At 42.8% G+C, this 24366-nt stretch overlaps 1 protein-coding gene across 3 annotated transcripts in view; it reads right to left on the reverse strand.

Annotated features, from left to right (window-relative positions):
- The window catches only part of LOC133628483 (kinesin-like protein KIF2A), a 102020-nt gene that overhangs the window by 72100 nt on the left and 5554 nt on the right, over nucleotides 1-24366 (reverse strand). For all 3 annotated transcript variants that reach the window (XM_062016695.1, XM_062016693.1, XM_062016694.1), the window contains exons 2-4: nucleotides 7571-7665; nucleotides 6394-6513; nucleotides 5909-5963 (exon numbers count right to left, since the gene is read on the reverse strand). In XM_062016695.1, the coding sequence (XP_061872679.1) occupies nucleotides 5909-5963; nucleotides 6394-6513; nucleotides 7571-7665 (270 nt within the window). The remainder of the gene's footprint in view (nucleotides 1-5908; nucleotides 5964-6393; nucleotides 6514-7570; nucleotides 7666-24366) is intronic.

A 24366-nucleotide genomic window follows, 5' to 3' on the forward strand; every position in this document is an offset into this window, starting at 1 on the left:
TTATGAGGCAATCGGACTGAACCAATCAGACCTGTGAACGGCTCCAAGTGGATTTGTTCGAAAATCAGTGTAACCCCATGCCTCTTTAAAGGTATTTAATGCCAGCAGTGAATATTGTATTCAGGTAACCATTGTTCCATGCATTTTATAATCACCCTGAAGAGTTTGTCTATAATCTTTGGAATAACAGGGTGCTCCGGCACAAGCCGGAGCCTTTCACAGCCCTAACTATAGCTACCTTGATGGCAATTGAGGCAGCGGGAGCAGGGACCGGGATTACATCTCTAGTGCAGCAGAACCAGAAATTCCAAGCTTTACAAAATTGCCGGGGATTGGATCTGCTGTTTTTACAACAAGAGGGACTGTGTGCAGCCCTAGGGGAAGAATGCTGTTTTTAGGCAGATCATACCGGTATAGTGAGAGACACGATGACAAAATTACGGGAGGGCTTGGAGAAACGAAAACAAGAAAGGGAACAGCAATAAGTTTGGTATAAGTCATGGTTCAACTATTCTCCTTGGCTCACGAGACGTTATTGTCAACTATAGCTGGGCCCGTCATTCTACTGGTATTAGTGCTGACGATTGGGCCTTGTGTATTCAATGAGATAATTGAGATTGTAAAAACCAGGCTAGAAGCAGTCCACTTAATGCTGGTTAGGAAGCAATACGAGCAGTTAACCAACGGAGAGGATGGAATAAGTGAAACACCTATTTTAGAAATGGCTAAAGATGTTCTTAGGAGATTTGATGAATGAAATGAGGAAAAGAAAAGGGGGGATTGTAATGGAAAAGGTCATGTTCGTTAATGAAATCATGAAAGAATAGTTGTGCAAGGAATCGTTTAAAGTCATTGTAAAAGTCTTGTAAAACTTTAACCGTAAAGTTTCTACAATGTGAACAGGTGCAGTTGGCTAAGATGCTTATAGCAGGTACAATAGGTTGTGCATGAGCTGATAAGAGCCAAGAGAAGAGTTCATGAGTTGTTATAACAACTTAGACCAGACCTTTGGGAGAATATTAGAAGTATATAGGAAATGTATATTAGTGCTTTAATTGGTGCACAAAGCCAATTGTTGTGGTTTAGGCCCATCAGGGGACAAAAGGCCACGATTAGCCTCAAGTACCAAAGACCTGAGAATTGCCAAAGGGCAGGGAAAGCTTAATTGTCGCTTATGGTCCAGGACAAAACAGACCAGGCTACTCAGCTTGGGGAAGAAAACAGAAAATAATTTAACCCAACACCAACTAAAAAATAACCAAAAAACCCTAAAACATAACCAACACAAAACAACAGAGAATGGTACAATGATGAAGAGTACAACTGGCCCTTTAAGACCATCTTCTCCCTACCCCTCCCCTCTTCCTGGGCTCAGAGCCCTGATCCTGTGTCTTTATCTCCTCCCCTGCTGAACGGCTCAGGAGGGACAGGGAATGGGGGTTTCAGTCAGTCCTTTCTCGATAGTTTCTGCCCTTTGTCTCTCTTCAGGGCAGGTAGGCTCCACACCAGTCCACCTTGCACATCCGCGGAGTACCACACACACAGCGCAGCCCTGCACGAGGGATCCGACGTGCATTTATACCAAAAGCTGCAGCTCCTTTCTGCCTCTCGTGTGGGTCTGCTCTGCGGCCTGCAGGCTCTCCAGTATGGCCTGTGCCATGGCCGCCTCCTCACACAGTCTCTTGCCCGTCTGGGTGCATTCACACGGAGCTGCTGGTGGCTCTCAGGCCTGCCATTGCCCTACATGGGTTGCAGGGGTACAGCCTGCATTCTCGCCACGAGTTGCAGAGGGATCTCCGGTCTGTCGCTCCTCCTTCTTTCCTCCTTCTCTGAATGTGAGGTCCACATGGTTGCCTCCATCTTGTACCACTCTTACACCGCCTCCCAAGCACTTCAAATTCCCGTCCTTAAATAATGATCACAGAGGCATCAGATTGGTCCAGCCAAGCCGGAGGTGGGTCTGAACCCAGGAGTCGGGGGAGAGTCCAAAAACTCTTTACCAGGTCTTCACTGCAACCCGCTCTCCCTGTTACCAAGCAAAAGCTGCTCCTTGCTAAACCATGACATCAATTTACAATATTAGCACAGTCAATTGAAGATACCTCCATGTCTTCCTAAATTCTACCTTAATTATTATGGAATATTGCAAAAATACAAATATTCTTGGATAGAGAGTGTAGACAAAAAATCCCTGGGTTACACGGTAAGAGTCACATCAGATGAATATTGCACTACCTGACTACAGCTAAGTACAGTAACTAGACAAGTAATCTTAAGATTATTGACCTTATGTCCTACATGGAAAGAGTCCAATCCAAACCCAATATTGGGGATGAACTAAGAGAGATACTAAAACAGAAAAAACCCCCTGATAGTTGGACAGGGCCTTTTGCAGCAGTACAACTTGATTGATGAATCCAAAGTTTCCTATTAACAGGATTAATGGCTCTAGAAAATCAGGTATAAAAAATTTGACTTGGCAAATAGAAACATTGTCAAGAGTCACTCAAAAGGAATTCTAAATCATTAATAAACAGGTCCAAGCTAATATTAAAATGACTTTACAAAATAGGCTAGCCTTAGATTTCCTACTAGTTCGAGAACAAAGAGTGTGTTAATACAAGGAGGAAAAGGAGGTAGGAGGTCTCCATGGATGAGCAAGGATCTGCTAGGACAACTCAGGTAGAAAGCAGCCATCTATGAGAGGTAGAAACAGGGGCTGACTTCTTGGGAACAGTAAAGGAACATTGCCAGAGCATGCAGAGGTGAAACTAGGAAGGCTAGAGCCCTTCTAGAATTAAATTTAGCCAGGGATGTTAAGGACAGCAATAAGGCATTTTTCAAGTACATCAGCAGCAGAAGGATGACGAGGGGGAATGTGGGCCCGCTACTAAACACAGAGGGTGCGCTGGTGACCAAGGATGCAGAGAAGGCCGAAGTACTGAATGCCTTCTTTGCTTCACTTTACAGCCAAGGCTGGCCCTCGGGAAGCCCAGTCCAGCAAGGATAACATGATGGCCAGGACAGCAGAGGACTTGCCCTGAGCAGAAAAGGAAGAGGTTAAAGACATGTTGGCCAAGCTTAACGCTCATAAGTCAATGGGTCCTGGTGGGATGCATCCTAGAGTGCTGTGGGAGCTGGCTGATGTGATTGCTAAGCCTATCTCTATCATTTTTGAACTATCATGGAGGACAGACGAGGTGCCTGAGGACTGGAGAAAGGTCACTGCCACTCCAGTCTTCAAAAAAGGCAGGAAGGATGACCCAGGAAACTATAGGCCCGTCAGCCTCACCTCCATCCCTGCAAAGGTGATAGAACAACTCATCCTGAATGTCATCACTAAACATATGAAGATGGTTATTGGGGGAGTCCACATGGATTCACCAAGGGGAAATCCTGTCTGACCAACCTGATATCCTTCTATGAGTGCATAACCAGCTGGCTAGATGAGGGGAGAGCAGCGGATGTCATCTACCTTGACTTCAGCAAGGCTTTTGACACTGTCTCCCATAACATCCTCATAGGAAAGCTCAGGCAGTGTGGCTTGGATGAGTGAACAGTGAGGTGGATCGAGAACTGTCTGAATGACAGAGCCCAGAGGGTGGTGATCAATGGAACAGAATCGAATTGGAGGCCTGTGGCCAGTGGAGTTCCACAGGGATCGGTTCTGGGGCCAGTCTTGTTCAACATCTTCATCAACAACCTGGATGAGGGGACTGAGGATACCCTCAACAAGTTTGCTGATGACACCAAACTGTGAGGACTGGCTGATTCCCCAGAAGGCTGTGCTGCCATTCAGCGGGATCTCAAACAGATTGAGAGTTGGGCAGAGAGGAACCTCCCAAGGTTCGACAAGGACAAGTGCAGAGTCCTGCACCTGGGGAGGAACAAGCCCATGCACCAGTACAGGCTGGCCATTGAACTGCTGGAGAGCAGCTCTGCAGAGAGATCTGGGAGTCCTGATTTGATAATAAACTAAACATGAGCCAGCAATGTGCCCTTGTGGCCAAGAAGGCCAGTGGCATTCTGGGATGCATTAAGAGTGTGGGCAGCAGGTCAAGGGAGGTTCTTCTCCCCCTCTATTCTGCCCTGGTGAGGCCTCATCTGGAGTACTGTGTCCAGTTCTGGGCTCCTCAGCTCAAGAGGGACAGGGAAGTGATGGAGAGAGTCCAGCACAGGGCCATCAAGATTCCCACTCTACCATTGTATGATTCTATGATAGTTAGACAGAGAACACTGCTGCGTCTACATCCCAAATATCACTGATAACTTACAAAAACAATTAGACAAAATGAGAGAAGTATCAGAAGACAGTAGAGCAATCAATGATACAGTGGAAAATAATTGGTTCAACAAAATCTTCCAAGAATTAAGTGGATGGCTTTTTAGAGTGGTTGGTCACATTTTTAGATGAAATAATTTATGTAATTATAATTATTTTAGGAATCTGCATAAATTGTTCTAAGAGAATAATCAAGAGAAATATATGGAAGTAGCAAGAAAATCTAACTACTTCCAAAGGGGTGAATTGATCCCAAAGATACCAAGAATGGAAAAACAGACCCCCTTTGACAGGTAAGATAAGCAGGTCTTTGTGAGAAATAGACCCTCTTTGCGTAGTTAGTATAGAATGAAAGGAAGAAAAGACTCCTTGGTGTAAACTTTGCACAAATAAGATAAGCAAGTCTACCTGTTAAATGTAATTTGGGTGCCAATGAATACCGAGCATCCTGGTTCTGCTGACTAAATTACAAAAGCAGAAATTGCAGAAGTTGCAGGAATAGAAAAGTTGTGAATTGTGACCATATATGGACAAACTAAGTTAAATTCTATCTCAAACGACCACCAGAGACCACTAGAGACCTTTCTCGAAATTCAGTAACATATGCATGATTTAATGTAGCATAATTAATTAACTTCAGGCTTTTGCACCTTCAGTTTATTCAGCTTAACTTTTTGTTGGAAGCACAAAACTGTGGGAAAAACAAATAGATCAATATTGCTAATAAACATCTAGTGTCCAGAAAAAACATGGAGTTTAGTTCTTCCGTTTCACACAAGGTATCAAGAAAGTGTTTTGTGCAAGATACCAAGAGCTATTTTGAGCAACTGCTGATAAAGCTGTTTTTTGACAATTTTGCAAGGAATGACAGTTTTGTAAAGAACAATAGTTTGACCACAGTCCTACTCACACACTTATACCCAATAGTAGATAACGAGGTATAAATATTACTCTGATTTCATACCTAATTTGGGGATGAGAATTTGACAGATCAAGGGGTTTGTTTTCCTCATTCTCCCCAGAAGAGGCGTCTTTTGGTAAGATTTATGACTATGTTGAGTGATTCCCCAGAAGATTATGCTTGTGATTGTATTTTGAGAGTTGTAGCTATCCTGCAGCTTAGTGCATTTATCACCAGCAATCTCAAAGAATCTGCATATGTTGCACACTGAATAAACCATACCATTTGTGTACCTGACGGCTTTATTATAATGTGTCCAGTCCTGCAGCAGACAGGCTATTCACGCATCTGGTGTCAGGCCTATAGTCACAGCAATAATTGGCTTACCTATTAAGAGGTAAGTCCAGACTCCCCTGGCCCCTCTAATCTCTGAGGACTGGTTAGAAAGCAAGGGGATTCATCTCTTACCAGATTTATACAACATTAAATACAACATTTTCCTAATGCTATATTGCTTAATGTTGCACATAAAATACTATTCATACAGTATGCATTTTAAATATACATAGGAGTAATTCTAGGAATGATATATCATGACTTTTACATGTCACATGCATATATACTAAATTAGAAATGCAGAACTATTAAGGAATATTAGATAAGCAGGAGACTAAAATGTTCTTTTTTTTTTTTACTTCCTTGAAATGGAAACAGATGACATTTACCTCTGCTGTCTCTGGCAGAAGTGTCATTCTTAATAGGTGCCACAGTTCGTCGACTCTATAAAGAAAGAAATCTCTGTTATTTGATCCCCTTATTATTGAAAAAATAAACTGCAGTCCCACCTGTGCTTCTTTCCAGTGACATAACATCAGCAATACAGAGGTGACTGTTACCAAATCCTTCCTTTAAAAGCCTAGGGTGAACACTGCTTGAACTATATGTACTGTTTCAAAACAACCTCCAAAACCTCTTCTATACTTTTCTTTGAAATATATTTAGTTATATAAATATTAGTCCCCAACTCCCACTCAGTCAAAATTGTTCTTAGAATTTTTTTAGAAACCCCTATTCACTGTAGGAAAAAGAAAGGAACACAGTTACCAAGTTGCTCCACAGATGCAAAAGTTAGATTTAAAAATTCAAGTATAAAAACATGTACACTAGTACTGTAAGTTTAATATGAACATGTTGCATGGGTATTACCAACCTTCACGATTTTGTTTACTTTGGCTGTTGGAGTAGGTGGTGGTGGTGTCTCCGGACTAGGTTCAATATCTTCATCAGGTGCAAGATCTGGGTTAAGTGAAAATATGTTCTCCATGTCAATCTGTGTAAAATAATATAAAATGCATTTATGAGTATTAGACCAATATTTACCCTCTCCATTTCTCCTGTTATGTTTGAGAACAAGCAATAAATATATTTAATGGTTTTACCCCACAATTTGTTAATTCTATAACCTGATTTATAGAATTTTATGTTCACTAAAACAATGTAATCTTTGGTCTTCATATTAGTTGAAAATACATCCTTCAGAAAAGAGATTAATTAAAAATAACTAATAGATATTCATAATTTTGTAAAGTGATTAAATTAAAACAGAAGTAGCTAGCATTACTGCAGTAATTTGAAAATTAGTGCAGAATATGAAAGACATTCTGTAACATTCCTTTAAATAGCTTTGATCTCTATAGACTGCCATTTTCTCTGCCTGGACCTTTCAAAGATCTCACTACTGCAGAGATTCTGTGTGTCAGCTGATGAAATCACCAGGACATTCTCATAACTTTTTTTTTTTTCTCCTGTGTTTTCATAAAACTGGTGAAGTGTAATTATTTCTGAGCTGCTTCTCCAAATCTCAACTGAAACTGGCTAACAGAGACCAAAACTTACAGGAAGAGAGGATAGCAAAGCATACCTGAATACACAGAGCCACAGTTTCGTAAGGAAAGTAAAGATGGAAAATTATTGCCTCAAATAAATAAATAAATAAGCAGTAGTTCAATTCCTTAATAATACAAGCACCAAAAGATTTCTTGTCCAGCTCTCACTGGTTTCCTATCTGAACTGCAAGTCATTCTCCCTCTCAAAAATTTAGTTTTCTACATGTAAAAAGGGGTAACAAGGTCAGCCTTTGTAATCTGATTCAAAATTAAAAGATGAAAAGCACTATTTAAAAGCTATGACACAGAGCTCAGGAAGTTAAATTTAATACAACAGAAACCACCATTTGCCCAATAACTCCCATACAAAATAGTCTGTAATCAAAGAATCATGAAGTAAATTAAGATTTATATTTCTTCTTTGTTTCCAGTGTAAATTCCAAAGCAATATTCATGTAGATTACACATTTTTTTAAAAAGTTCTAAAATAATTATGTTTACCTCTTTGCCTTTAGTATCTCCATTTTCAATCCATTCAACAGTTACGCTTTCATTATCTTCATTTAGGGATGTTACCATAGCTTGGTGAATTCGGCCTAGAAAGGAAATGCAAATAATCAATTAACAGATCTAAAATTTTTCCAGAAGTTATTTTAACCCCTGCACTAAGAAATGCATATAGAGGCAGGAAGAAGAGGATTTAAAAAAAAAAAAAATCAACAAAACAAAAGTGATAAATAGAAGATGATTCCTGGCCACATACTGTAAACTGGTTCAGATTTGATCTACTAGTGCAAGCTCTAACGGGACAGTCAGTGTACAAGTGAAAAACTCAGTGAACAGAAAATTGAGTAGTAAATAAATAAAATATCATGTGAAAGCCACAGCACTCAGGAATGACTCAGGAATGTTTCCTGAGGTGTACTCCACAAAAGCTTGATTGTCACCCTTATAGGCTGATGCAACATTAAATGTCCTGGCTTAGGAGGGAAGCCCCCTAAAATTGTATTCTGATATCTATTTCTTATGGGCATACAATCAGTTGGTAATTCAACTAAAATTAAATTGACTGCAATTTAATACAAATCATTATTTTTAAAACAATTGCTAACACAGGCTATTAAGCTGGAGTTAAGGTGCCATTGCTATGACTTCTCCAGTGAAAGATCCAAAGCCAGCAAGCCCCCATAAAGTACAATAAAACCAGTAAACTTTCACTTAGAATAAGGATTTTCCTTCTCAAATATGTAGTCTAGTGCATTTTTTTAATGTCATCTGTCATTTTTTATCCTATTTCCTACACACAGTAGCAAGGAGCAATTGGAAGAGCAGAGCAGTGTATGTCACATGGATTTCACATGTGACACACACTGGATTTCACATGGATTTTTTTGTCCTGTAATGGTTTAACTCCAGCCAGCAACTAAGCACCACCCAATCACTTGCTCACTTAGTGGGATGGGAAGGAGAATCGGCAAAAAAAGTAAAACTCATGGGTTGAGATAGGAACAGTTTAATAATTAAAATGAAATAAAATATAACAACAATAATAATATATTATTATTATACTAATGAAAATAAATATATCAGAGAGAGGTGATATCAAAGATACAAACAATGGAAGATCAGATCCCCTTTGACAGATAAGCAAGTCTTAGTGAAGAATAGACCCTCCTCCAAACAGAAGAAAAGACCCCCCTTGGTGTAAACTTAGTACAAATAAGATAAGCAATTCTGTGTGCTAAAGGGGGAATTTGTATGTCAATCAGTACTGAGAATAGTGGTTCTGCTCACTGAGTTACAAAAGCAGAAATTGTCAAGTTGTGAGTTGTGACCACATATGGTCAAACTGAGTTAAAGTCTACATCAAAATGACCACTAGAGACCTTTCCCAAAATTCAGTAGCCTTGCATAGAGGCAGTTTTGCAATGTATAAAACATATGCATTAGATTTATATTGATTCATAGGTAGATAGATAAGTTTAGGTTATGGAAGCTTGCTTATTAAAACTTACAATATTAGTTAGAAAATCACACATACAGTTTTATGAAACTGCTAGTCTTGTAAGCCCACAAACAGAGCTATTAGAATGACACAGCTATTTCTTGTAACATAATTATTGCTTAGTGCTGATAGTTTCAAGGTTGGTATGTACCTAAACAAAATTATTATGGTGAAGCTATTATGTTAGTTCTACATTTGAACATTGTATACCACTGATAATTACAAGGCCTGACCAGCCCTAAACAAAACTGTTATCTGGGATGGCAGAGCTTTTAGGTCAGTTTTCATCCTGTCCAAGGACCCATGAGTAAAAGATATATTGCAAGGAAAGTTTGAATCTTAATCCAACAGCGAACCCTAATGACCACTGAAGGAAGTGAGAGGACACCGAAAGAAGTGTGATGGAGGCATAACTTGGGTGGACCAAGATGGGACTATGGGTGGGCCCTTTCCTGGAAATGTGATGAATATTCATATTTGCTGTAAATATAAACTGAAAATCCAAAGGCTGAGGTGGGCTTGTTTGGTGGAGAAATCCCCCGTGTTCCCCAGTGCTACAATAAAGAATACCTGCTTAACAGTCACATCGGCTATTGAGTCCTGACTGGCTTCTTCACAGCATCAATATGAATATTCATTTTCTTCGTGTATATAATGAGTGTGCTTTTGTCTCTCATGCATCCAGTGCTGTAATAAACCAATATCGGCTTTCTAAACTATCCTTTGATTTAGTGAGATTTCTTGGTTACGATTTTCAGTGACAGGGGGAAATAAAACCCAAAGGAAAAAAAAAAATCATAAAAACAAATGATACAATATAATCGCTCACCACCCACTGATTAATGTCCAAGTAACGATCTGCCCCTCCTGGCCAACTCCCCCCAGTTTATATACTGGGCATGATTTCCTATGGTATGGAATAGCCCTTTGGCTACTTGGGGTCAGCTGTCCTGGCCATGGTCCTGATGTAGAGCTTTATACTAACATGTACTAATAAACCTTATACCAACTTATCACAATAGTATAAAGCTTATTTTTCAGATGGGACAAAATTCACACAAGCTGTAAAAAGGTCACGCTTATCTCCTCATACAATACCTCCCGGGTCCTCCAACTTCCTTGGGAGCAGAAACTGGTTCTGCAAGGGACCAAGTGATATCTAAAATTGTGCAAAGATCAGGGGTGAGAAAGCCTCAGGACTTATCAGCCTTCATCTCCCAAGGCCCCAAAGACCATCACCGGCCATCACCGGGAGACACCACGCAAATGAAAGGAAAAAAAGACCTAATTTACAAGCGAAATCAGGGACAGGTTGTGTCTTTGTCTAGGCGGATATTGTCATCATATGATTTTGTAACTTTGTAACAAATATAAGTCAAGCAAGTTGCCAAGTCGGGTGGGCACGTTTGTGGTGGAGCAATCCCCCGTGCGCCCAGCGCCAAATAAACATATCTTCTTTATAATTCTTTGAGTTATAGAGTTTGTTTCTGCAAGTCAGTCCCTCCCAGCTTCTTGTGTACCCCCAGCCTAGTTGTTGGCAGGGCAGTGTGAGAAGCAGGAAGAGCCTTGATGTTGTGCAAGCCCTGCTCAGCAATAACCAAAACATCCCCGAGTTATCAACATTCTCTTCAGCATGAACCCAAAACATAGTTCTGTAGCAAATACTAGGAGGAAAATTAATTCTATCCCAGGTGAAACTATGACATAGAATCATAGAATGGTAGGATTGAAAGGGACCTTTAGAGATCATCTAGTCCAACCCCCCTGCAGAAGCAGGTCAACCCAAGAATTGGGGTTTCTAAACATTGGGGTTTCCCAATGCAACTGCTCCTCTAACATCCTCCTTTAATGAACCATAGCATGAACAAGCAATTCCTTCCTCCATCGCATTAGAGAAATACAGGTGATACAGTAAAAAAGAAATCTAAAAAATGCTTTGTTATCTCCCCAAAGGAAAAAAATGTAAATGTAAAGCTTTATAGAATAGAATACAATAGAGTTGTTTCAGCTGGAAGAGACCATTAAGATCATCAAGTTCTGCATTTGTCCTAGTCCTATCAACCACTAGATCATTTCCCTAAGTACAACATCCAACCATCTCTTAAACACTTCCAGGGATGGTGACTCCACCACCTCCCTGGGAAGACTGTTTCAATGCCTGACAATCCTTTCAGTAAAGAAAATCCTCCTAACATCCAGCCTGAACCTCCCCTGGCACAACTTGAGGCCGTTTCCTCTTGTTCTATTGCTTGTTACTAGGGAGAACAGACCGACCCCCACCTCGCTACAACATCCTTTCAGGTAGTTGTAGAGAGCAATAAGGTCTCCCCTGAGCCTTCTTTACTCCAGACTAAACAGCCCCAGATCCCTCAGCTGTTCCTCATAGGAGACGTGCTCCAAATCCTTTACTAGCTTGGTAGCCCACCTCTTGTATCCCCTCCAGCACCTCAATGTCCTTCTTGTAGAGAGGGGCGCAAAACTGGACACAGTATTCAAGGTGTGGCCTCACTGTCATGGTTTGACATGACAGCCATTTCTGGTAAGGGGGAAGGGGCTGTAAAGATGGCTTCTGTAAGAAGTTGCTCAAAACTCTCCCCAGCTCTGAGTCAGACCCACTTCTGGGGCTGAGTCAATTAAACGCCTCCACAATCACTTTTTAAGAAGAAGCCGGAAGAGGAGGCTTCTTCCTCCTTTTTTTTCCTTTTTCTTCCTTCTTCTGTCCCTTCTTCGTTTCTGGCTGGTGGTGGTGCAAGGAGTAGGAACAGTGAGAGAAAAAACCATGCAGACTCCAAGGTCAGTGATAAAAGAGAGGAGGACGTGTGCTGGAGCAGAGACTCTCCTGCATTCTACAGAGAGGACTGGTGAAACTGTGATTTGTTTTCTTTTTGTTAAAGACTCCACATCTGCGATAGAGACTCAGTTTGATAATGACCCCATATCAGGGGCAGAGTCTCATGTTGCTAAAGCTGACCCTGGATCAGGGGCAGTGATTCACTTCATTAAAGGCCCCGAGCCAGGGACAGTGACTATGGTCGGAGGAGACCATGTCCCGTGGGAGGAACCCAATCACTTCACTACAGACCCTGAGCCAGGGGCAGTGATTTTCTTCTTTAAAACTATGGCTGGAAGAGGCCGTGTCCTGAGGGAGGGACCCTTTATCACTATGGCCAGAGCAGGCCATGTCCCAAGGAAGGGACCCAATATCCACAGCTGTAACTGTAGGAAGGAACTCACAACAAAGCAGCTCATTAAACTTATGCTCAGAAGAGGCCTTGTCCCAAGAGAGGGACCCTATAACTGCAGAAACTGCAACCATGGCAAAGAATCCATGACAGAGATATTTATCAAGGACTGCGTCCCATGTGAAGGACCCTGTATCAGCAGAAGCCGCAGCTACTGGGAACAACTCACACCAGAGAAGTTCGTTAAGGACTGTGTCCTGGGGCAGGTACCCCATATTGGAGCAGGGGAAAAATGCAAGGAGTCGTCCTCATCTGAGAAGAGAGAAGAGGCAGAGACCACCTGTGAGAGATTGACCACATCCCCCATTCCCTGTCCCCCTGAGCCGTTGATGGGGGAGGAGGTAGAGATACCGGGAGCAGTGAGCTGGGCCCGAGAAGAAAGGAGGGATGGGGGAGGGATAGCTTAAAGTGCTGGTTGTCATTTTCTCATCTTACTCCCTTTTTGCTTTTATTTCATTCTGTTTAATGTAGGTAGTAGAATAAACTTTCCTATTTTCCTCTCTAAGTCGAATACTGGAATCTGTTTTACTCAGAACCGTAATTGGCAGCGAGCCTTCCCTGCCCTTGTCTCAATCCACAACAACCTTGCTTATCTTTTTACTCCCATTTTGCTGGGTCCTCTGCCATCCTAACGAGGGTGGGGGTGAATGGGAGCACCGAGTGAGAGACTGTCATGGTGCTGCTGTGCTGGCTGGGCCAAACTACGACACTCACCAAAGCCGAGTACAGGGGAATGATCACCTCCCTACTCCTGCTGACAACACTATTCCTGATCCAGGCCAAGATGTCATTGGCCTTCTTGGCCACCTGGGCACACTGCTGACTCATGTTCCACCAAAACACACAGTAAGAAACATTTTAATTACATTTAACACTTCAATGAACTCCCCGAAAACCACACAATTTTAACTTGTTTGTAGCTTGCAGCCCGCGGCCCACATCCACCCATAGTGGCCCCTGCAGGTGTCTCCACCAGGCCATGCTGTCCAACCAAGCTCAACTGGGTGCACATCTGTGCACTGACACAGTTCCCCAGCAGCTCTGCAGGACAAGCCCAGTGTGGTTATTCTCACATCCACACACTACAGTGTGCACCTCCTCCCAAAGCACTGTTAGACAAATCCACCCCTCTAATGTGAGCACATCCCACCTGCCTGCCGCCTCTGAGCCAGCCCCAGAGACCACACTTCAGCACCCATCCTGAGCCACTCTCCAGGAGCCCAAGAGCTGCACAGCTCCAAAAGCACAAGCCAACTGTCCTGCTGTTGCTAGACACTCACTTAAGGGTGAAACACAGCATGGTCCTTTACACATCTGCTCTCGCCTGGGTCTCCACCTTGCACTTTCTCTTCTCTTCTCTTTTCTTAAATCTCCCAACCTCCTAAATCCATCCGTTTTCTCCTCCATTGATTGTTTCAAACCTCCATTTCAGTCACAATTTGACAATTTTGCAAAGTTAATGTTTTTATACAGTCTCAGCCTCTTAAGGCCTGTTGAGGGACAAAAAGGAAAAAGAACCTTAACTGGTATCCCAAATCTCACCTAACAGCACAAGTAACATATGTATATTGCTAATATATCTTTTATGACAACGGCTGTCTAAATGTTCATATCTAGTTAAAATTAACCAAAAAGAGAGGCTGTTGGGGTGTGCTAGCTTTGTGGATTACCACCTAGCACCCATATCTGCGTAAATATACAATAAAGTACCTCTGCTGTGTACATTGGCATTTCACATACCGGGTAAATGACCCTGCTTTTGACATAACATGGGTATAGTCTGGATTCCTCACCAAGGCACTGCCAACAGGAGATGTGCAGGCAGGAATCACAGTCATACCCTTCCTTCCCTATTTCCTCCGTTTCCCCTCATCCAAATGACATTGTACAGGGACCATGCCTGAATTCTGCTGGTAGCTGAGCTGAAGCAGACTCATGGAGCATGATGTTCCCACACCTCACTTCCATGGATGAGCATTTTTCTGTAAGTTTTCTTTGTGCAAGGTCCTCAATACACATCTCCATTTTTCTGAATTTAATAACCTCTAGTGACTTAATTTGGTTCAAGAACACTGTTATAGAACTGTTTCAATTAGCTATCTGGTCTGGGATGGGGCAATACTTTTTTCTGTAGTGTCCAGTGACAGAACAAGGGGTAATGGACAAAAGCTGGAACACAAAAAAGTTCCAGATAAACATAAGGAAAAACTTCTTTAAGGGTAATGGAGCACTGAAACATGCTACCCAGGGGGAGTGTGGAATCTCCTTTTCTGGAGGTTTTCAAAACCCTCCTGGATGCGTTCCTGTGCGACTTGATCTAGGTGGAGCTGCTTCGGCAGGGGGGTTGGACTAGATGATCTCTAGATGTCCCTTCCAACCCCAACCATTCTGTGATTCTGTGTTAAATATGGGTTGGTGGTTTTTAAATTACAGTCTGGGCTAAAGCATTATCTGACACATGACTCAAACCACTTTGTGCTCTCCTAAGTGAAAAGGCTAGAAAAAGACCACAACCTTCCCTGCCCTTCCAAATAATTAAAGTGCATTGGCTCCAAAAGACACTATATTCACACTTCTCATGCAAAAGTTTTGTGAATTCTTTGAAATATCTTTGAGCCATAATAATTAAAAATTTACACACAGGGTCTGAATCAGGCTATAGAGGAAATGGTTCATAATTTCCACCATGGCACTCTCATTCCTCTCCCAAAAACAGCAGTAGGACTCTGTCTAGCAGCACTAATCTATCACTATCATACAGCTGATGGTGATCAACTTATCATATAGTTGAGTCTTGTCAACTTAAACCCAAGCAATTATTTTTAGCAGGACCAGGCTATGACAATGTTAATGGACCCAAAATTCAGTAAAGGAAACTCCCAGCCTATGTTAAATTCTCTGAACTTGCCACTTCTTTAGGAGCAGAAATGTGTTATATTAGTTATTAGGCATATATTAGTTATATTAGTTATATTAGTTATATTAGGCAATGGTTTGTTCAGTTGAGCACTTAGTTTTTCTAAGTGCATCAACAAAAGATGTTTCACAAATTAATACAAAAACATAATACAAGTTAATATCTATTATAGAGTCTCATTGAGGATGACCACTGCAACAGAAGCTATCTATTCCTTAAAGGATTATAATGAGCATTTTTGAAATAGACATGATTTTCCTAATCACATTCAAGAGGGACTAACATGAATGTTATAAGACGTAAATAAGTACTAATGAGCTAATCCAGAAGAGAGAAGGAAGGGAAGACAAGGGGAGGAGATAATAACTTAGAAAAAGATACATCAACAACTAACAATGTCTTTGTGAAAAATAACTCCTTTTAAGGCAAACCATATGGACTAACCACCTTAGGGTCAAACAGAGGACACTCCAAAATGACCACCAGAGACCCCCAGAAGACCCCTGACTTAAATAATGGAGCAAGGGGTTGGGTGTATGTAAATAATTACCAGGAACTAAAATTAATATGCATGTATATTTCTGAGAAATAGAATGAATATGTAAATCACTTAATAAAGATAGCTGTCTTAGTGTGATAAGACAGACACACTTATATCCCCATGTGTCTCCATTGCTGCAGCTTTGAATAAAAGAATGCCTGCTTTTTAAAACTCCGAACTGAGTCTTGGAGAGTTTACTCAGACCGGCTTTTATGGTATCAATAGTGTTATCACACTGTCAAATGGGTCATAAAACATACACAGTACCTGACATATTCTGAAGCAAGTTCTTAATTTTTTTAAAATTCCATATAATCTACTCTTGCCCCCATCTAGAAAGCTCAGAAAACTCAGAAAACTTGGCATTCAAGTTATGTAATTTTTATGCAAAAGGCAATGAAACATAGTGCTTTAGAAAAACAAAGTTCACAGATCGTACTGACAATCCACTAACAAATTGGAGGTGGAAAGCTCACACATGCCACTGAACAGTGTATAATATTTAGCTTCAAAATACAAAGAACACATTTAATGTCCTTTGTAAAGTAAACATGACACAAGCAATTTTTCAGTCCTCCTTGCATTCAACACCAACAACACCCTCCACTCCCTGCCCCAAACCACTAAATGAAAATTTTATGTGCTCAGTCTAGCTGAACTTGTTAGTTGTCTATATTAATGCACCTTCTCTAAAGAAGTTACCTAGAGCTGCATCCCAGCACTGCTGTCAACAGGTTTTGCTTCTCTAATAATTCTTATATCTCCAATCTTTCCACATTGCAATTCACTGGGTGTTTTGCTCACGACCTTCGATTTCTAAAGAGAGAAAAGGATCCTGGCACAAGAGTTAGCAGGGCTCATTGAGAAAGCTTTAAACTAGACCTGAAGTGGTAAAGGGACAAAATCAGGCTTGACAGAGCACTGGGGGCAGCACGCTGGCATATGAGAGATGGTCTGCTGCAGACATCCTTCAGTCTACCATCTCAGGGGAGGCAGAAGATGGAGATCATTGTGGCAGCAGGAATGCAAGGATTAATGTGTTGGCCATATAGGTGTTAGGACATCTCCCCCACAAAAGATGGCTGGAACAGTAATCAATCTGAAGTGCATCTACACCAATGCACACAGCATGGGCAACAAACAGGAAGAGCTGGAAGCCATTGTACACCAAGGGAAGTATGACATAGTTGTCATTACATAAACATAGTGGGATGATTCACACAACTGGAATGCTGCACTGGATGGCTACAAGCTCTTCAGAAGAGAGGAGAGGCAGGGGGGTAGCCCTTTATGTTAGGGAGTGTCTTGATTGTTTAGAGGTTAATGCTGGTGATGATAGGGTCAAGTGTTTATGGGTAAGAATCAGGGGGAAAAGACAACAAGGCCAATATCATAGTAGGAATCTCTTATAGAATGCTGTTATGGTGCAAGTCCAGTCAGCAAACAAAGCACCATGTAGCTGTTTCCTCAGTCTCCCACACACACATCTATCATAGGATGGCAGAGGCCCCAGTGAGATGGGAGAAGAAATGATAACCAAAGACATTGTGAACTGAGACAGGGACAGGGAGGGCTTGCTCACCAATTATGGTTCTGGGCAAAACAGACTCGACTACTATACTGGGGGAGGAAAATAAGAACTGTTTAATCTACTACCAAATAGAAACAGAACAGACAGAAAGCAAAATCACAGCAGGATAATGAGAAAAATACAACCAGCACTTTAAGATTTCTTTCCTCCACCTCACTTCTCTTCCCAGGCTCAGCTACCTGCTCCCAATATCTCTACCTCCTCCCTCTTCAGCAGTGCAGGGAATAGGGGTTTCAGTCAGTCCCTCACAAATTGTCTCTGATGCTTCTTTCTTATCAGAGGAGGAGGACTCCTCGCATTTTTCCTCTGCTCCAATACGGGGGTCCTCCCAGAGGATACAGTCCTTAACAAATCTCTCTGGAGTTAGTCCTTCCCAAGAACTCTTCACAAATTACTCCAGCATGGGACGACTCTGCAGTCAACAGAACTCCAGGGATGTTCTGCTCCAATGCTGCCTCACCACAAAGTCTCATCCTCCTCTGGGCACAGTCACCACCCCTGGCTTGGGGTCCTCCACAAGCTGCCAATATATCTCAGCTTCACCATTACCCTCTATGGGTTGCAAGGGGGACAGCCTGCCATCTCACCACAGGTTGCATGGGGGTCCATGCTGGAGTATATCTCCCCCTCTCTTCCCTCACTGACCTTGGGGTCCACGTGGTTGCATCTTTCTCATCCAACTCCTTTTACCATGTCCCAGAAAAGAACAACCCTCCTCTTCTGGCTTCTTCTTAAAAAAAGTGATCACAATTGGCTCAGCTCCAGAGGTGGGTCTCACTTAGAGCTGGGGAAAGTTTTGAGAAACTTCTTACAGGAGCCACCATTACAGCACCTTCCCCGTTACCAGAAATGGCTTCACACAAAGCCAACATAACCGCTCAACCAGGATGAGGAGGTCGATGAAATATTCTATAGGCAGCTGGGAAAAGTCTTGCAATTGTTAGGCGTTGTTCTCATGGGGGATTTCCAATTACCAGATACCTACTGGATATACAACACAGCAGAGCGGAAAAAGTCCAGGAGGTTCCAGGAGTGGATGGAAGATAATTTCCTCAAACAGGTGGTGAAGGAGCCTACAAGGAAGGCACCTTGCTGGACCTAGTGTTTCTAAACACAGAAGGGCTTGTGGGAGATGTGATGGTTGAAGGTCGTCTTGGGCAAAGTGATAATGAAATGATTGAGTTCCTGATCCTCAAAGAAGCAAGGAGGGGAATCAGAAGAACTGCTACCTTAGATTTCCAGAGGGCAGACTTTGACCTGTTGAGGAAGTTGGTTCCCTTGGGAGGATGTCCTGAAGGGCAAAGGAGTCCAAGAAAACTGGACATTCTTCAAGAAGGAAATCTTAAAGGTGCAGGATCAAGCTGTCCCCACGTTCAAGATGAGCCGCTGGGGCAGAAGACCATCCTGGATGAACAGGGTACTTATGCTGGAGCTCAGGAGAAAAGAAGAGAGTTTATGACTTTTGGAAGAAGGGTCATACAACTCAAGAGGACGACAAGGAGGTGCTGAAGTTATACAGGGAGAAAATTAGAAGGGTCAAAGTACAATCAGAACTTAAGCTGGCCATTTCTGTAAGAGAAAATACAAAATGTTTCTACAAATAAATTATCAACAAAAAGAGGGCCAAGGAGAATTTCCATGCTTTAATGACCAAGGATGAGGAAAAGGCTGAGGTATTTAATGCTTTCTTTGCCTCAGTCTTCAACAGTAAAACCGGTTGTTCTCTGGGCCCCCTGGCCCAGAGACAAGGGCAGAGGACAGAATGAGGTTCCCTTAGTCCAAGGGGAAATGGTGTGTGACCTGCTGCTCCATTTAAATACACACAAGTCTGGGGCTGAATGTGTTCCATCTGAGGGTACTGAGGGAGTTGGCAGAAGTGGTCACCAAGCCACTTTCTATCATCTACCAGCAGTCCTGGCTCACCAGGGAGATCTCAGTGGACTGGAGGATGGTAAATGTAATACCTATCTAAAAGAAGGGCAAGAAGGAGGATCCTGGCAACTACAGGCCAGTACAGCCTGTCAGTCTGACCTTGGTGCTGAGGAAGATTATGGAGCAGATCATCTTGAGTGTCATCATTTCAGCCTGGAGAAGAGGAGACTGAGGAGGGAACTCAAAAAGGCTGCAGGAACTCGGGTTGTTTAGTCTGGAGAAGAAGAGATTGAGGGGTGATCTTATTTACATTTATAAATATCTGTACCTGAAGGACTGTTTTCCCCATGGATGACCCACGTTGGGGCAGTATGTGAGGAGGTACCTCTGTGGGAAGAACCCATGCTGAAGCAGTTCATGAAGAACTGCCCGTGGGAAGGCCCCATGTTGGAGAAGTTCGTGGAGGACTGTCTCCCGTGGGAGGGATCCCACACTGAAGCAATGGGAAGTGTGAGGAGGCCTCCCCCTGAGAAGAAGTAGCAGTGGCAAAGTCCACCTGTTAATGAACTGACCGTAATCCCAATCCCCTATCCCCTTGCGCCACTGACAGGGGAGGAGGGTGGAGATGTTTTAAGAATCAATTTTATTTCTCCTTTCCTTACTCTGTTTTCATTAATAAATGAAACCATTTCTCCCCAAGTTGAGTCTGTTTTGCCTGCGATTCTAATTGCTGAGCAATCTCCCTGTCCTTATCTCAACTCACGAATCTCTCGTTACATTTCTCTCTCCCCCATCCAGTTTAGGAGGGGGAGTAATAGAATGACTTGGTGGGCATCTGGCACCCAGCAAGAGCTAAACCACCACAACTGTCCAGTGACAGGACTAGGGGTAATGGACATTAGCTATAAGACAAAAAGTTCCAGTTAAACTTAAAGAAAATCTTTACTGTAAGGATGACGGAGCACTTGGAACAAGCTGCCCAGGGAGGTTGTGGAGTCGATTTCTCTGGAAGTTTTCAAAATCCGCCTGGATGCATTCCTGAGCGACCTGATCTAGGCAGACCTGCTTGAGCAGGGGGGTTGGACTAGATCTTTTGAGGTCCATTCCAACCCCTACCATTCTATGTTTCTATGATACAGGACAACCAAGGGTTCAGGCCCAGTCAATATGGCTTTATGAATGTAGGTTCTTTTTGACTAACCTGATCTCCTTCTACGACAAGGTGACCCACTTAGCGGATGAGGGAAAGGCTGTGAATATTATCTACCTAGAATTTAGTAAACACAGTCTCCCACAGCTTCCTCCTGGAGAAACTTGCTGCCCGTGGCTTGGACAGTCATACTCATTCTTAGGTAGAAAAATTGTCTGAATGGCTGGGCCCAGAGAGTGGTAGTGAATGGAGTTCATCCAGTTGATGGTTGGTCACTAGTGGTGTTCCCCAGAGCTCAATGTTGGGGTCACTTCTGTTTAATATCCTCATAAATGATCTGGATGAGGGGATTGACTGCACCCTCAGTAAGTTTGCTGATGATACAAAGCTGGGCCAGTGCATAGTTCTGCTTGAGGAAAGGAAGGCTCTTCAGAGAGACCTGGACAGGCTGGAGTGATGGGATGAGACCAACTGTATGAGGGCCATGTGCTGGGTCCTGCACTTGGTCCAGAACAACCCCATGCAATGCTACTGGCTTGGGGAAGAGTGACTGGAAAGTTGTCCAGAGGAAAATGACCTGGGTGCATTGATCAATAGTCAGTTGAACATGAGCCAGACGTGTGCCCAGGTGGCCAAGAAGGCCAATGGCATTCTGGCTTGCATCAGAAATTGTGTGGCCAGTAGGAACAGGGAAGTGATTACGCCCCTGTACTTGGTCTAAGTGAGGCTGCACGTCAAATACTGTGTTCGGTTCTGGGCCCCTGTCATGGTTTGATAAGACAGCCATTTCTAGTAAGGGGGAAGGGGCTGTAAAGATGGCTTCTGTAAGAAGTTGCTTGAAAACTCTTACCAGCTGAGTCAGACCAACTTCTGGGGCTGAGCCAATTAGACACCTCCACGATCATTTTTTAAGAAGAAGACAGAAGAGGAGAGTTCTTCCTGTTCTGATGGGCAAAAGCAGACATACAGAAGGGAAAGGCCTGAGAAAGTTAGAAAGACACAATTCACTGTAAACTAACACCATGGTAAGAAAATTCATCTCACTGGATTTCGAACCGCTTGTTAGTAAAGGCCTTGAAGACTCTGAATGTTGATAACTAAGAAGCTGGTGTTCAGACAGGTGCAGATAAGAAGGACTTGGAATGTGGAAAACAGAATTGTTTGCATCCTGCTCTGTGGCATGGAAATCTACCAGAGACACTGAACAAGTGTAAGCTCAAAGAGGACTTATTTCAATACAGAGTGGGGATAGGTCATGAATATGTAATAGGCGCTTATGCATACCCCTACCTGTACCCTATAAGTAGCCCTTTGTTAGACAATAAGGCATGAAAGCTGGGCAGAACTATCTCCCTCGAACCCACCGGCACAATACATACCTGCTTTATAACCCTTAACTGTGTTAGTTTGTTCTGCAAGGCAGTTCCTTCTTTTTCTATCCCTTCTTCTTTTCCAGATGGTGGTGGTGCAAGAAATTGGAAGAGAGAGAGAAGCAACTCCAAGGTCAGCGAGGGAAGAGAGGAAGAGGTGTGCTGGAGCAGAGACTCCCCTGCATCCCGTGGAGAGAACTGGTGGAGCAGTGATTTGTTTGCATTTCGTGAAAGACCCCGCATCAAGGGCAGAGACTCATTTTGCTAAACAAGACCCTGTGCCAGGGGCAGTAACTATGGCTGGAGGAAGCTGTGTCCCATGGGAGGGACCCCATATTCACAGAAGTTGTAACTGCAGGGAAGAATCCATGCCAAAGAAATTCATTAAAATTATGCCCGGAAGAGGTCATGTCCCTTGGGAGGGACTCTGTATCTGCAGAAGCTGCAATTGTGAGGAGGAACACACGGCAGAGAAATTCATTAAGGAGTCTATGGGAACTGAGGCTGTTTAGTCTAGAAAAGAGAAGACTGAGGGGACATCTTATTAATATTTACAAATATCTAAATGGTGGGTGTCAGGAGGTTGGGGCATCCCTTTTTTCTGTTGTAGCTAGCAACAGGACAAGGGGTAATGGGATGAAGCTGGAACACAAAAAGTTCCATTTAAATATAAGAAAAAACTATTTTACTGTGAGGGTGACGGAGCAGTGGAACAGGCTGCCCAGAGGGGTTGTGGAGTATCCTTCCTTGGAGGTCTTCAAGACCCGCCTGGACATGTTCCTATGCGATCTGATCTAGGTTGACCTGCAGGGGGGTTGGACTAAATGATCTCTAAAGGTCCCTTCCAACCCCTACCATCTTATGATTGTATGATTCTATGTCCCATGTGAGTGACCCTGTATTGGCAGAAGCCACAGCTGCTGGGAACAACTCACACCAGAGAAGTCCGTTAAGGACTGTGTCCTGTGAGAGTGACCCCGTATCCGAGCAGGGGAAGAATGCCAGGAGTCATCCTCATCTGAGAAGAAAGAAGCGGCAGAGACCATCCATGAGAGACTGAACACATGCCCCATTCCCTGCCCTCCCAAGCTGTTGAGGGGGGAGGAGGTAGAGATATCGGGAGCAGTGAGCTGGGCCTGGGAAGAAAGGAGGGATGGGGGAGGGAGATATTAAAGTGTTGGTTGCAATTTTATCATCATCCTACTCCCTTTTTGCTTTTATTCCATTTTGTTTCTTGTAGAATAAACCTTCCTACTTTCCTCTCTAAGTCAAGTACTGGAGTCTGTTTTGCCCAGATCCGTAATTGGCAGCGAGCCCTCCCTGCCCTTGTCTCAATCCACAACAACCTTGGTTATCTTTTTTTTCCTACCATTTCGCTGGGGCCTCCGCCATCCTAAGAAGAGTGGGGATGGGTGGGGGGCACGAAGTGAGAGACTATCGTGGTGCTTCATTGCTGGCTGGGCAAAACCACGAAAGCCCCTCACCATGACAAAAGGACATTGAGGTGCTGGAGCATGTCTAGAGATAGACAACAAAGCTGGTGAAGGGTCTGGAGTACAAGTTTGATGCGGAGTGGCTGAGGGAACTGGGGTCGTTTAGTCTGCAGAAAAACGAGGCTGATGAGAGACATTATTATTCTCTACAACTACCTAAAAGGAGGTTGTAGCAAGGTGGGTGTCTGTCTCTTCTCTCCAGTAATGAATGATAGGACAAGGGGAAATGGGCTCAAGTTGCATCAGGGGAAGTTTAGATTGGGGATTAAGAAGATTTTTTTTTTCACTGAGAGAGTTTTTAAACACTGGAATGGGCTTCCCAGGGAGATGGTGAAGTCACCATCCCTGGAGATATTTAAAAGATATGTAGATGAGGTGCTTAGGGATATGGTTTAATGGTGGACTTGGCAGTGTTAGGTTAGTGGCTGGACTTGATAACCTTGAAGTATTTTCCAACAAAAATGACTTCATGATTTTATCATTTTCCAAGCCAATCTTTAAAATTTCCCTTTACATTCTAAACAAGTTTCCTGTGGTTTCACCAGTTAGAGGAACACTTTGTTTTTTATATTCCTTCAATATAGGTCCAGTTTCTTTTCGGGATGTGGAGTTAATACTCTTTTAAGCACATTTTGAAGTGCATTATTTCACATTAGTTAGTTCTTCTTAAAACATCTTCCCTTTAATTGGTTTCAGAAGCTTCAATTGCCCTTGAAATCAATGGCAGTCAGCCCTCTGGCTTCACAAAATGTTGTTAAGGGTATCTCACTGCCATAGCATTCAGAAACTACCCCTACATATTGCTTCTGTAGGTGTCAGTGTCAGAGGGAGAGAGGAGACTTGTTTCTAAAACAGCTCAATTCATAAAGAAGCATCACATCACAGTAGCCAACATATGCACTGATATTTATAGATTTATCATCAAGCTATTTCAGCTGTACCATGCCAGTGAATCTATCATTTTTAAGAGCAGAGAAGTTCTCCAGATATAACTTAAACACAGAAAAAGATATTTGGAAGGAAGCACATGTCCAATCAGATCTAATACATACTACCGTAAGTCCCCTATAAACCAAACGTTTCACCTTTATGTTATTAAGTAGTCTGCCTCTGCTA

Source organism: Colius striatus, chromosome W (assembly GCF_028858725.1).
Source record: "Colius striatus isolate bColStr4 chromosome W, bColStr4.1.hap1, whole genome shotgun sequence".
Lineage (NCBI taxonomy): Eukaryota > Metazoa > Chordata > Aves > Coliiformes > Coliidae > Colius > Colius striatus.